Source organism: Chenopodium quinoa, unplaced genomic scaffold (assembly GCF_001683475.1).
Source record: "Chenopodium quinoa cultivar QQ74 unplaced genomic scaffold, ASM168347v1, whole genome shotgun sequence".
NCBI classification, from domain to species: domain Eukaryota; kingdom Viridiplantae; phylum Streptophyta; class Magnoliopsida; order Caryophyllales; family Amaranthaceae; genus Chenopodium; species Chenopodium quinoa.
Window position 1 is genome coordinate 1,800,334 of NW_018745068.1, and position 12,816 is coordinate 1,813,149.

The following is a 12,816-nucleotide window of genomic DNA, read 5'->3' on the forward strand; positions in this document are numbered from 1 at the left end:
TTTTGCTGTAAAACATCTTTATCGCATTAATTCTGATCATGCTCCTATCCTTTTGCTTCAATGGAAGACCCATAACTCAAAAAAAGAAGAAAAAGAGAGGTTTAAAATTTGAGACGAGTTGGCTCTTGGATGAAACTTGCGAATTGACAGTGAAGCGTGCTTGGGATGAGTCTGTGGGGGAGCCAACCATCAGTCGTATAGCTGCGGTGTCAAGGGGTTTGGGGAGGTGGAGTATTGAAAATTTTCATAATTTTTAGAGAAGCACTCCAAGATGCACAAGTGAGAAGCATTTCGGTTGACACTATTGAGGAGTGCTCGAGACCTGAGAAGACTCTTGATGATTTAAATGAGAAGCTCAAAGCTTACTAGTTCATTAGAAGCCGTGTTTCGAAAATGCATGACGGAGACAAAAATACGAAATATTTTTGTTTCATGGATTTTTGGAATAACCTGAAGGGGGGTATGGATTCCCTCGGGAGACAGATCCGGAATGCAATACTCGCACGGCTTGAGCACCTGCAAAAACAACGAATCTCCGGTTTACTAAAGATCCGCCTCCGACGATCAAGTTAGTGATCGGAAACGGAGTTTTAGAGAGAGAAAGTAGAGAGAAGTGAGAGCATAATTTTGGGCAGAGTGCCTTTGGGAATTGTGTGGTGCTCTCCCATCATGGAATGATGGAGTATTTATAGGGAAGTGGAAGATCATGCTCCTAGAGTTTCATAACCTAGGAAGATCGGTTGCCCTATACGTGATTGACACATGTATTAGGGTTTCCCTTATGTTAGGCATGTATCCTTTAATGGGCTTTGAGCCCTTCATTATCTGATATCTCTCTTTAGGCCACGTGTCATGCTCATATTGTCCTTTATTTTAGCTAAGCAGGATGCCACGTGTTGGCTTATAATTAGGCCACTTGTCGGCCTCTCATTTGTCGATAAAATGGGGTAAAAATAACTCTAAACATAAGCCTCTCGAGAGGGGTAATTTCTCTACCTCTCGAAAATGAATTTATAACTTCTTTGGATTCGGCATCATGTCTAGTTCAGTTAAAAAAGGTTGATTAACTTAGAAAATTTTTATAACTTGGCTGGTATGATATTTTCTAAGTTAATCAATCATAATAATGATTGCCCTTGAACTAGACAGATGTCGATCCTTATACTTTTAAGCCCCACTTTGATTGTCTTGTGACTAATGGGTTACTTTAAATACCTTTTTACAAGGTTTGTTTGGCTAATAAGCTTTTTCAATTCCTCTCATTTATTCGAATGAGGTTTACCCTATTTGGTCTATCCCTTTAAAGATCATTTTTGGACCTAGGCGCGTCTTGCCATTTAGACAAATTTTGTAGCCCTTTTCGACTCTATCTCAAATTTTCTTTAATGGCCAATTAGGCTTAGATGCTTCTTTTCACTACTACAAATCCCTTAGTTTCTGGACGCTATTTGCTCGACGCCAGGTATCAAGCGTTAGCAAAAAAAATTATTTCCGTGTTTTTTCGACGCTTTTAAACGTCACCATTGATCTCGACGCATAAAAGCGTCGAAAAAAAGACATGTGATATTGCACGTGACTACAGCCCCGGGACTTCAAAATTTCAGAAAAAAAAGCGGGCCAAATTAAACCAAAAAAAAGAAGAAAAAAAAGAAAACCGCCCATACACAGCAAAATTAAGTTAGACAGAAGAAATAAAATAAAAAAAACCCTTTAACTCCCCATTATCGAAACAACGAACAAACCCTAACTCTTCTTTGCTTGCTCACAATCGCTCTCATCTAATCTGAGTTCTTTACAGAGATTCATGGAGTCATGGCCTAAGGTGCAAATTCAGATCCTCTTTCTTGCGTTTCACATAATCTATCACAATAGTTTATATATTATGCCGAAAATTATTGTTTTTCTATCAGATCTGGTGGTTTGCATTAAAATTCGTTTTGCGATAGCCATTGCTCTTGTTCTCCTCACAGGTTATATTTTTACATGAATCTTTGTTAATTTTTAACTCTTAATAGATATAAATTGCTTCTTTCATTGTTTGTGTGATTTTAATTGATACTTGCAAGTTGCAATTACCCAATTTTACTCGTTTTCAAAACCTAGGTTATAGATCTTGTTTAATTCCTATTTCTACAATTTAATCTATTAGTTTCTAGATATTTTCATACACATTAGTGATTTATTGGTTTTCTAATTTCATTTGTTTAGATCTATTTCTGTACGGCATGTAAAACTTGACATTGATTTTGTTACTCCATTCTATCAGAGTTATTGGTTGGACCAAAGCAGAGTTTGACCCTCGAATAGAAGAAAAAGAAGGGGTTTTTGAAACCGAAGATCACCTTCTCATTATATTCTAGGAAATGTTGTGCAGTAGAATCGCCGGGTCTCTTACAGTAAGGGGGAAAATTGCTGAATGTATGTCTCTTTGCGATTTGCAGTTTATAAAATTGATATGAAACTTTGATTTCTATTTTGTTGCTTTGATGTGATTTATTATTTGTGATCTCGCAACTATCTGAGATGAATTCATTTTTCTGAGAAGAAGAGTTCTTGATGTTAGGTTTTTTTTTTCTTTTTTTTTTTTTCAATTGCAGAATTATTTCAGATTTAGTGTTAGATTCTAAAATACTCAGCTTCATAATTTTGGTTGTATTGATTTGCATTAATTTTGTTCAAATAATACTTTTGTTTTAACTGAATTGACAGTTCATATAGCACTAGTTACCTCTGTTTTTGTGGTGCCTAGTTCAAGTAAGCTCTGTGTGTTTATCTACTTGATCCTAAAATGCCCCATGGTGCATTATCTCTCTCTTTTTTATGCTAGTAAGATATTGAATTGAAGACCTTGTATTACCGTCCTGCGTATGCATATCTTACTTGACTTTCGTGTATCATCTTTTCAAATTGAGAGATCCAGATTACTTGTGAATATCTTATGAAGGTGATGATTGATTGATTCTCAATGTTGTCTGAATTATGTTGCTACTTTTGGTCAACTCAAGCTAAGTTTCTATATATGAGTATGACTACTATTTTTGGTCAACTCAAGCTAAGTTTCTAGATACAAGATTTGGATTGCATATTTATATTTATTTTCTTAGCATGTCTGAATATGACTACTACTATTAATTGCTTAGGAATAGTCTATTTGGTTTTCTCTACCTTAAACATGGATGATGTATTTATTAAATTTTTCTTTTTTACCATGTCAATTATTTTTTTCTTTTTTCTAAGACAACTTACTTTCTATTGTTAAGTGGCTATATATCTTTGTTATGGAGTATAAAAAAAATGGGAGAACAAGATTATATAGCCAGTTAACAATAAATATATATAGCCAGTTAACAATAAAGATATATAGCCAGTTAGCAATAAAGATATATAGCCATTATGGAGTACATATGTATATATATATTTTTTCTCTATGTATAAATTCTTTTAATGATGTTCACATTAAAAGAAATGTGAAGTATTATTTTGTTGAGCAGTTGCAGCTACTAGTCAAACAATATAACTATTAGGAAGCTAAAGATAGAAACTCAAACCAGCTCAGCTTTATAATTATATAGAAAAAACGCAATAATTATGAAAAATTACTTAATATGAATACTTTTTTTTTTTAATAAACTTAATATGAATACTTTAATAGCTAGTTGAATTGAAAGTCGTTGAAACTACAATTGGCTCCCTTCATAACCAAGTTTGATTTGGCCTTGGAATAAAGGTAGAAAGTGAGAAAATACCAATTATAACTAGATAAATATTAATCTCTCATTTTGGCCCTCTCTTTATCAAATTTGGCATACTCAATCATATTTATCTTTGGTTTGATTAACTATTGGTTAAAATGTATGATACAATAGTCTTGTTATGTGCTATGTAGAAGTGTCTAAGATGGTCTTTGATCGAGATTTAATTTTATTTTTATTTGGGTTTAATGACTACTTTCTCTACTTTTAATGAGTACTTTCTCTACTCCTTTTTAGTCTCTTTCTATTCAATTTTGAGAGCTTACCCACTATGATAATGATAAGCTCCAAACTAAATTTTTTATTTTGTTACAGAACTTAGGCGTATACACTTGCTTTGTCAAAGGTAAGAATACTCTTTCTCTCTCTCTTATGGAAATAACTATTTTTCCTGCAAGGTTAGCAATAACTTTGTAAGGCATTATATATGTTTTTATTGGAACTCAACTAGCTTTGACAACCTAATAATGCTTATTGAAGTGGATGTGTGGTTTTGTAGCAAATAAATTGATGCCCATATTCTCTTTTCATCTACATTCATTTGCAATTTGGAATTAAGGAATGAATTTTGGCTATATTTTGTAGCAAGACTACATATATTACCTATTTAGATGCTGCTGAAATTTTGAAAAGAAAGGATGTACATGTGCTGGTTTTATAGCTTTGTTCTTTTGAATCTTCATTTAAAATTTCATAAAAAGATAACTTGCATGATAAGTGTGGCTAGATATTCATACATAGGTGCATAATTATAGCATTATTTTCAAATATACCCTCATGTTAATATCTCTCATACTAAACTCTTCTGGTTTAATATTTTTTTGGTCGTATACTTGCCTGTATTGATCTTCATGTGTATTTTAAACTTGTCCACTGAGGTTTGGGAGCATAAATGTGCAAGAATGAACGAATTGAATATTATGCTGAGTACGGTTGTTACCAGTTAATAAATGTTTAGAAATTATGTTTTACCCTACCTTTATACTGTATATATTGATGATCATAAAACACTTGTTATTTTTGAAAATCAAACTATGTCTTTCAGGCAGCAATATTTTTTTCAAGAGTGAGAAGAGAAACATCCTAGTTATGTTGGATTACTTTTTGTGGGAGGTCATATCTGTTTATATCTGGTTATGTTGGTGTTTTATATTTTTCTGCTGGTAGACTACCATATCTTGGAGTTTTTTTTAGATTTGTCGCGGCTCTGTATTGTTGCTGCTATTATTTTATCGTCTTGTAGCTACAGTTCTGTTTGTCCCAAAAATTTTAGACCTGCAGTCGTTTTTAGCCTCTAGTCCTTTCATAAAAGTTATCCAATCTAGGCTCAAGAATTTCTCAATTTGGAATTTTGTGCTAGGATTTATGCCTTCTGGAAATTTCTGTGGTCTGCTGACTTGATTCTATCGCAGCGGGCTGTTATTTTTACTTGACGATTGAGCGGGTTGTTGTGTTGAATTGGGTGGGCTTGCTGAAATGAATACTCTGGCTTTTCTTATTTGTTTTAGTATATTTTTCCTCTAGTTAATTATATATTATTGTAGCTTAAAGAAGAACTATGGTTGTGTTCTTGCATTGAAATGCTTGATTTTGGTGCTTTACAGAATGTGAAGTGACTTAACAGGGGAAGGATTCGTTACATACACTAAGGCAATTTATCAGCAAGAGGTGTAAAGAGTAAGAGGAATTTTTTTTAGCAAGAGGTCAAAAGAGCAAGAGGTGGCTACTTACTTGAGTTCTTCACAGGTTATCAATCCCCACCAATTATTATTGTTTCATGTAAATTCCTACTATTAGAAAAAGTTGCAGGTTGATTACTATTTTCTGATTATCGTATATACACACTCATATATATAAGCTTGCTGTAGTTTGCACAACTTTACAAGTAAACTAGTTCTCTATTGAACATACACCGACAAGGTAAAAGGTAGTAAGGTACTAGTTTTGCCATTTCTATTAAAATATTCATTGAACTGAATATTGAACTATATGATTTGGTTGATGCAATCCCATGTCCATTATATTTATATATGACATAATGTTTAAGTAGGAAATAAATAATATGCCCTGAATTGATTTTCCATGTAAGAGGGGTTTAAGTGCAACATCCCCCCTATGATTGCTCTGAAGCTGGTGATGTTTATTATATTTTAACTATTATTTTCTATTGAGATGTGCGGTTTTCTGTCTTCTTTATATAGGTTTATCAAAAACTTTGTTAACTCAAACTTTGGATATGAGTGTCTGGCCCTACATAAGTTTCAGGTGTGAAACTACAACTTTCCCTCTCTTATTCCCTTAGCTTTCCTCTCTCCATGAAAAGAAATGTATCTTTTGCATTTGCTCATTGTAGTGTTTTCATGAGGTTGTGATTCTGATTTCTTCAAACGTCTTTTTTCATTTGGGTCTTACACAAAAACATACCTATAAAGGACTAAAGCCTGAAGGTACATCTAAAGGTGTTGTGTTCGGAGTCACAACAGCATGGATAGCGCACACTAACCCGTTGATTTGGGCGAGTTTGCCTTTTTGATCAGATTTCTATCAGTATTGATTTGGTGTGTCCAATTGTTGGATTGATAATGATAACTATATATGTTTTCTTTTTTATGTTCTTTTTTTTATCAATAACATATGATATGCTACAAACTTACTTGGCCAAAAGAATATTATTGAACCAGCTTTTATAGCTTGCTTTAACTTTGGAATATCATGAATGTCATTTTATGTTAGGCAAGCATACACCAATAAGTTAGGTATTTATCTTGGATTGAAATTTTTCTAGATCTCATTGTTACTTTGTTAGCAGGGCTGCCATTATAAGCTTCAGTATAGTTGGAGAACCACTGATAAAGTTTTGTTTTCTTATTTATATACCAGGCATTGATGCATCTGTTCCTCTACCTTGTTTTGGTGCAGGATTCTGAATTGTTTTATGAGTGCATGAGAGCTTTGAAAGCCTTTGCTTCATTTCATTATAAAGAAACTATTGCTAGAAAGGTGGGTCTAGGCTCTTATGCTGCTAGTGGTGTCAAGGTATACGGGGAAGAATGTCCAGGAAGGAATTTTGAGTCGCTTCGTCCTTCCTTCCCTGCTGCAACTACTTCTATTTGAGGATTATAGGTATAAGGTTGTTGATAATTTCCTTTTTTTTTTTTTTTTTTTTTTTTTTTTTTTTTACATCAGGCATCCTTCAAGGGCAGTTGCTTCCACTCTTCCTTTCTTCCTCCATTCATCATGAACTTTGCTTTACGCCCTCTTGCAAGTATATTAAGGAGCAGCTAAATTGGAGAATGATTGAAGATTTTTTGAGAAGAAATGAGCAGATTTGTTCCACTACAACTAGTCACGTATGAAGTATAAGTTGGAATTATAACTGTTGTAGTAGAAATCTCGTTACTATGAGATATCGTACATATACTATAATATACCTATATGAAATAAAAAAAAAAAAGTTTGGCCTAATTATTTGGTATTTTTTTTTCATTGAGACAGCACGTTTTTTTGTTAAATATATTTTAGATAATTTTTTAAAATAATATGGACAAGAAAATTGTCCCTAACGTAGAAAATATAGACGAAAAAGCCGTCCCAAAATATTGAATATCAAATGTTTGAAATTGTAGACACAAAAAAGCGTCACCAATTTAATGCTTTTAGACAGCAAAATGCGTTGAGAAAGTCGAGAAAGTGCGCCAAATCCTGCAAATATCGACGCTTCGTATATTGTTTTGGACATACATAAGCGTCGAGATTCTCGACGACTTTAAGCGTCACAAAATATTGGGACGTAAAAAGGTGTCGAGACTTGTGACACAAAAAAACGTCGCAAATTTCTCGACTCACTTTTTCTCGACGCTTTATAAAAGCGTCGAGAAAAAAAATGGCGACGCTTTTCAATGTCGTAAATGATGAAAAAAGCGTCTCAAAAGGACGGGATTTGTAGTAGTGTTTGCATTCGTTCGACATTTGGTCTAGTCCAAAATAGAGAAGGTTTTGATTAACTTAGACTAAGAAAATGTCGAGAAACATTTAACACTTGCCGAGGGGCTTTTCCTCGTGTCTGTGCCGAATCAAATATAACATTTGTCGAGATCCTTAGTCTCGTTTCTATGCCACTTGGGATGAATTTTCCTTTGTCTTTTCTAGGCGTCCAACGATTTTTTAGTCGTTTGGACTAACCTTTGATAGGTCAATTGATTCTATCTTTTTGGCCATCTCAATAACTTCAAGTTCTTGTTAACAAGAAGTTTCATCCTATGCCCTTGTCACTTATGACTCAATCGGGCTTGGACTTTAGTTGGGGCGAAAGATGACCATATGTCACTTCTTGCCCTTGCCTTCAGAATTCTATTTGGCGTAAAAGGCTTAGAATTCCTGCACTTTGGAGTACCTTTGAGATTTCTATTTGACATTTCTGTCGCCTAGAATCCTTGTACTTTTGGGGGTTTAAGCTATACAAGGTGTTTTGCCGAGTGAATCTTTGGGATTATACTCAGTGTTTTACCATTATATTGGAAATTATACTTGGCAATGTTACCGTATGTGTCTTCCATCTCGGCTTACTCTTTTCATAGGAGCTCGGCACATGTGCCGTTTTGCTCTTTTTTTATGACAAGTCTTACTCAGACTTGGAAGGGTGCTGCATGAATAGCTCAACCTCTTCTAGAGAATTTTTGTACTTGTTCGGATGAAGGAGCCATTCAATATATGCTTGGACTATATAAAAATCTGTATATTGCCCTATTGAGGGAGGCTTATCCAAAGGTATTAATACGTTTTCATTTATTGGGTCGTATATATCCTTATACTAAGGGACCTTTGTCCTTAATTTCATGAAGTGGCTACTCAATAAGGAATGTATGGACCTTAGTCTTTCCTTATTGCCCCAATGGGGTGGCTTGTCTTTCAAAGACTCGAATAAAATGTGACGGCTAGCATTTGGTTTAGTGATCTGGCCGCGTTCAATTGCTAAAAGAAGCTTCCCTATCTTATCTTTGACACTTCGATTATTAACTTGATTGTATTACAACGATACCCGACCTTGAAGCTATCCTGCGAGCAATGAATGCTTGCGTAGATGGTCGGACACTTAGTAGGCATCTTGAAATCATGGAGGGCCTACTCGGCCTAATTGTAACTCTTGTATTAAGCTTTCGAAATTTGTTACCGCTTTGCGGTATTTAGTAATAGGTCGAGGCCTAATGGTCCTTGTCCTCTTGGCTTCTCACAAGTGTTGCTTATATTCCTAAAGGAAGGTTGTTTTCTCATTAGCTGGGAGGCACTTTGACTCTTCCGACTTATCTTCCAAAAGGAAGATTGTTAGCTGAAGGTTATGCGTCGGCTTGCTCGATCACTTGCTTTGTTGTGCACTAAGCTTTGCTATCTTTTGAGTACTAGCCCCTATCCATTAGGGCTTTTTCTTGGTTGGCCTCATGGCCGTTTGATTGTTTTCGGACAGGCTTGATCTTGGTGGTCGGTTTCACTTTATTGCTTGACGACTCTCAAGAGGCCCAATCTTCAGATATTGCATGTCGGCATACAACTAATTGCATGATTTGGCTAGGACCTTAAAGGCTTTCCATTGATGTTTCTAGATACTCATAGTAGTTTTATCATCACATTGCTATGCTTGAGCATGCTTGGCCTTGATTCCTCTTGGTCAAGCATGAGTTAGCTAGCTACTCGATACTGATGTCATTCGGCTAGAGCATACTAAGTCTGTATTTACTCTTTTGCTGCCCCTTTACCTTTGTACAAGCCTTAGCGCTTTGTATTTGTCAGCTAGGTAAGTACGCCTCGTTGTTCAACAATTAGTTTCCAACATCATGAAAGAAACATGGTTGGTTGTCACTTAGCCCCTGCCCTCGTAAGAGGCTCTCTTGCCCATCATCTGTCGTCATTCTACCATCTTCGGCAGTTCCACTTGGACAAAGGCTATCTTGGATGCTTTGACTTTATAGTCCACTCTAAATGTCGAGCAAATTATCATAGTCGGCATTAGCTTTTGCTCACTTGGCAATGGTTATGCCATATTCTCGACACTATTATTCATGCCGCCTATTTTCTCAAAGCTAGCTTCATTTGTATGGCCAGCTCGGCTTCATATCCATATTCGGCGAGGGAACCAATAGCTTGTCGGTCTACCTTAGCTTTGTGCCGAATTGTTTGTGCTGATTAACTTCTTTTGCAAAGGCCGCCTAGAAATGAGAAGGTGGTCCTTTGCTAAATAGCAGCTCGGTCACCCATAGTTGGGCAAGACAAAGGTCGCCTAGAAATGAGAAGGTGGTCCTTTTCTCAATAGCAGCTCGGCCACCTAGCTCTGCAAGACAAAGGTCGCCTAGAAATGAGAAGGTGGTCCTTTGCTCAATAGCAGCTCGGACACCTAGCTCGACAAGACAAAGGCCGCCTAGAAATGAGAAGGTGGTCCTTTGCTAAATAGTAGCTCGGCCACCTAATTTCATTCGGCACATTAGCTGACCTAGTACCTGTGCGCCTGAAAGTGATTAGGAGGGCCTTTGCTTGATAGCAGGTCGGACACTCGGCCATGGTCGTCCATCTATGCACTCGGCCGGACAGCGCAGATAGGATTTTTTTATTTTTTTTAATCAATATTCTCAATCATATATAATAATGATGCCGCCTGACAGTAATACCACCATTCGGCCTTGACACTCGTTCATTAAATCAAATTTTCTTATTTTATTTAGCTAGAAGAATGTTTAAGTGCTTTTTTAGGGCATTAAACAAACTCGGATGGCTAAAAAAGCCTATTGCTCAATGCATAGCAGAGAGTTGGACTCGTTAGCCCGTTTTCCTTTCCAAAAATATATTTTTTGTGACATTTTGACACCGAGCGATTTTTCTCTATTTTACTCGGCCTCATGTTACTCGGCCTCATGGGTAGCTCGGCAAGGCTCTTGTCTGCCTAAAAGTGATTAGGAGGCTCTTTGCTCGAAGGCAGGTCGGACACCCAGCCTTAGTCGACCAGCTATGCTTGAGAGGGCGAGCTTACCCATTTCACTCGGCTAAGAAGCTCGGCCATGTTGCTGGCGCATGAAAGTAGGAACATAGACTCTTGCTTAATAGCAGGTCGGCCACAAAGCTGCTCGGCCAGGCTGCTGCCGACCAGCTATGCTAGGAGAGGCATACCTTGCATTTGCACTCGGCCACCCTGCTTTGGCCGTATCAATGCAAATTCAGCACATGAAGATTTGCGTTATACACTGCCCGTGTAAATGTGGGGCTGAGCAGCTTGCTTCCAATATTTCTTGAGTATGGTGCTCATAGAGTACATATTGATGAAGCTTTTATTTATTAATAAGTTCTTTTATAGTGCCATAACAACTTTGTCACGTAGCAATATTTATGCAAATGGTAGTGCAGGCTAGCTAAGTGAACACAAGGCACATAATAGGACACTTGGCTTGGTGCTTTTTATGGCTCATTAAACAATTGCTACTCATCATGTGTGTATATTCCACGGAAGGTATAATAATAAAAATAATAATATTAATATTATAGTATTATTATTCAATTATCATCACAATAATGCTCATGCTAAAAGCATAGTAATGAAAATCTTTTTTTGACAGCTCGGCCATGCAGCCTGGCCGCCTGAAATTAAGAACATGGTGTTTCTTTGAAGGGCAACTCGGCCAGGCTGTAGCTTGGTCATGCTGCTTCACTACCTTGGCCGAATAGCTATGCTCGCAAGGGTGACCTTTATATTTTCATTCGGCCATCCATATTGTGTAGAAACAAGGGGCCGAGTAGCTATACTTTCGAGGGCATGCTTTGCGCTTTTATTCGGGCAACAAAGCTGCTATCATTGTGCCGCTTAGAAGTGAAAAGGTGAAGCTTTGGTGGAAGGCAGCTCGGCTTGCTTTGCTTTAGTCTTGCATATGCTTGTCTTTGTATTATGCAAGGAGTAGCAAGACTAAACGACACTTAAATTGGAAGGCAGCTCGGCTTGCTTTGCTTTAGCCTTCCAATTTTCACTAAACGACAAGACTTGCATTATACTATAATATACTTTAGTCTTTGTATTATAGTCTTTGCATTATACTATAAACGACAAGCCGAGTGAAATTTCCAAGACTTGCAGAGGATTGCTTGTCTTTGTATTATGCAAGACTAAACGGACACTTAAACGACACATTGAAAGTGGTCTTGCATATGCTTATGCATATGCAAGACCACTTTCAATGTGTTACTCGGCTTACTCTCTGTTGCTCAGCTCGGGCTTCTTTCGGCCGTTTCAATGTTGTGAGAAAAGGCTTGTCTTCCATGGACGAGCTTGTAGTTTAAGCCGCCAAAAACAAAGAGGTGAGGTTGCCCTCACATGGAGCTCGGCATTCATGATTAGCAGCCATGCCAAGCTGCTTTGCTTCAGAGAGCGATCTTAGTCATTAAACTTGGCCAGCCTGCCGTCTACAAGTTTGAGACATGGGCCTTTGCGTGAGGGCAGCTCAGCTTATGTTACTGCCACTTAAATGTAGGGCCGAGCAGCTATTCTCAAAGGAGCAATCCTCTGCAATTTCACTCGGCATAGTTTAAGTGTCGTTTGGTCAGCTTGCTCTCCAATTTTCGCTCGAAAATTATGAACTCAAGTTTGCTCTCAAATGGTCTGGCCAAGTGACATGGAATGCCGCTTGACTTGAGCTCATGGAAGAGGAAATTTATGTAGGAATGCAGCTCCTACATTTCCACTAATGGTTGTAGCAAAATTTAGCATTTTTCTTCACTCTGCCTCTTCACATCAAACATGTAAAGATGATTATATTAATTATGATAACTTATTATCATAGTGTCTTTTTGGAATAGCATGCCCACTATATATATTCGGCATTATTATGCTTGGGCAGCTTGCATGGCAATTTGACACATGCGTTCATGTGATGATGGCATCAGGTGCCATTCACCTTTATTTCATATATATATATACTGCCTCCGATTCGTTCACGAAAGTTCGATTCACTTACTATTTATGTGGTCAAAATAAAATAATTTTGGCCATATTTTATGATTTATACAATCAAAATAAATTAACAAGTTTGATCTT

At 36.8% G+C, this 12,816-nt stretch overlaps 1 protein-coding gene across 6 annotated transcripts; it reads left to right on the plus strand.

Annotated features, from left to right (window-relative positions):
* The first annotated feature begins 1,220 nt into the window (after positions 1–1,220).
* On the plus strand, positions 1,221–7,231 carry LOC110709509. 6 transcript variants are annotated; one of them, XR_002508961.1, is made up of 7 exons: positions 1,222–1,822; positions 1,911–1,970; positions 2,267–2,418; positions 4,068–4,098; positions 5,357–6,017; positions 6,672–6,752; positions 6,939–7,231. XR_002508961.1 is itself a non-coding variant. In XM_021887731.1 (3 exons), exons 1-3 carry the CDS (start codon positions 5,925–5,927, stop codon positions 7,035–7,037), a joined length of 309 nt encoding a protein of 102 aa, XP_021743423.1. In that variant the 5' UTR covers positions 4,106–5,924; the 3' UTR covers positions 7,038–7,231. The 6 variants fall into 6 exon arrangements, 1 of the variants encoding a protein (XP_021743423.1); XR_002508962.1 differs by lacking the exon at positions 1,911–1,970 and having other exon boundaries at positions 1,244–1,822; positions 5,357–5,498; positions 5,954–6,017; XR_002508960.1 differs by lacking the exon at positions 1,911–1,970 and having other exon boundaries at positions 1,225–1,822.
* The last annotated feature ends 5,585 nt before the right edge of the window (positions 7,232–12,816 follow it).

Coding starts and splice junctions, on each gene's coding strand:
- LOC110709509 (XM_021887731.1), top strand. CDS start 5,925: ATGTGCGGTTTTCTGTCTTCTTTATATAGGTTTATCAAAAACTTTGTT. Junction 6,018..6,671: donor TGGCCCTACATAAGTTTCAG/GTGTGAAACTAC, acceptor GTTTTGGTGCAG/GATTCTGAATTGTTTTATGA. Junction 6,789..6,938: donor ATGCTGCTAGTGGTGTCAAG/GTATACGGGGAA, acceptor TTTTTACATCAG/GCATCCTTCAAGGGCAGTTG.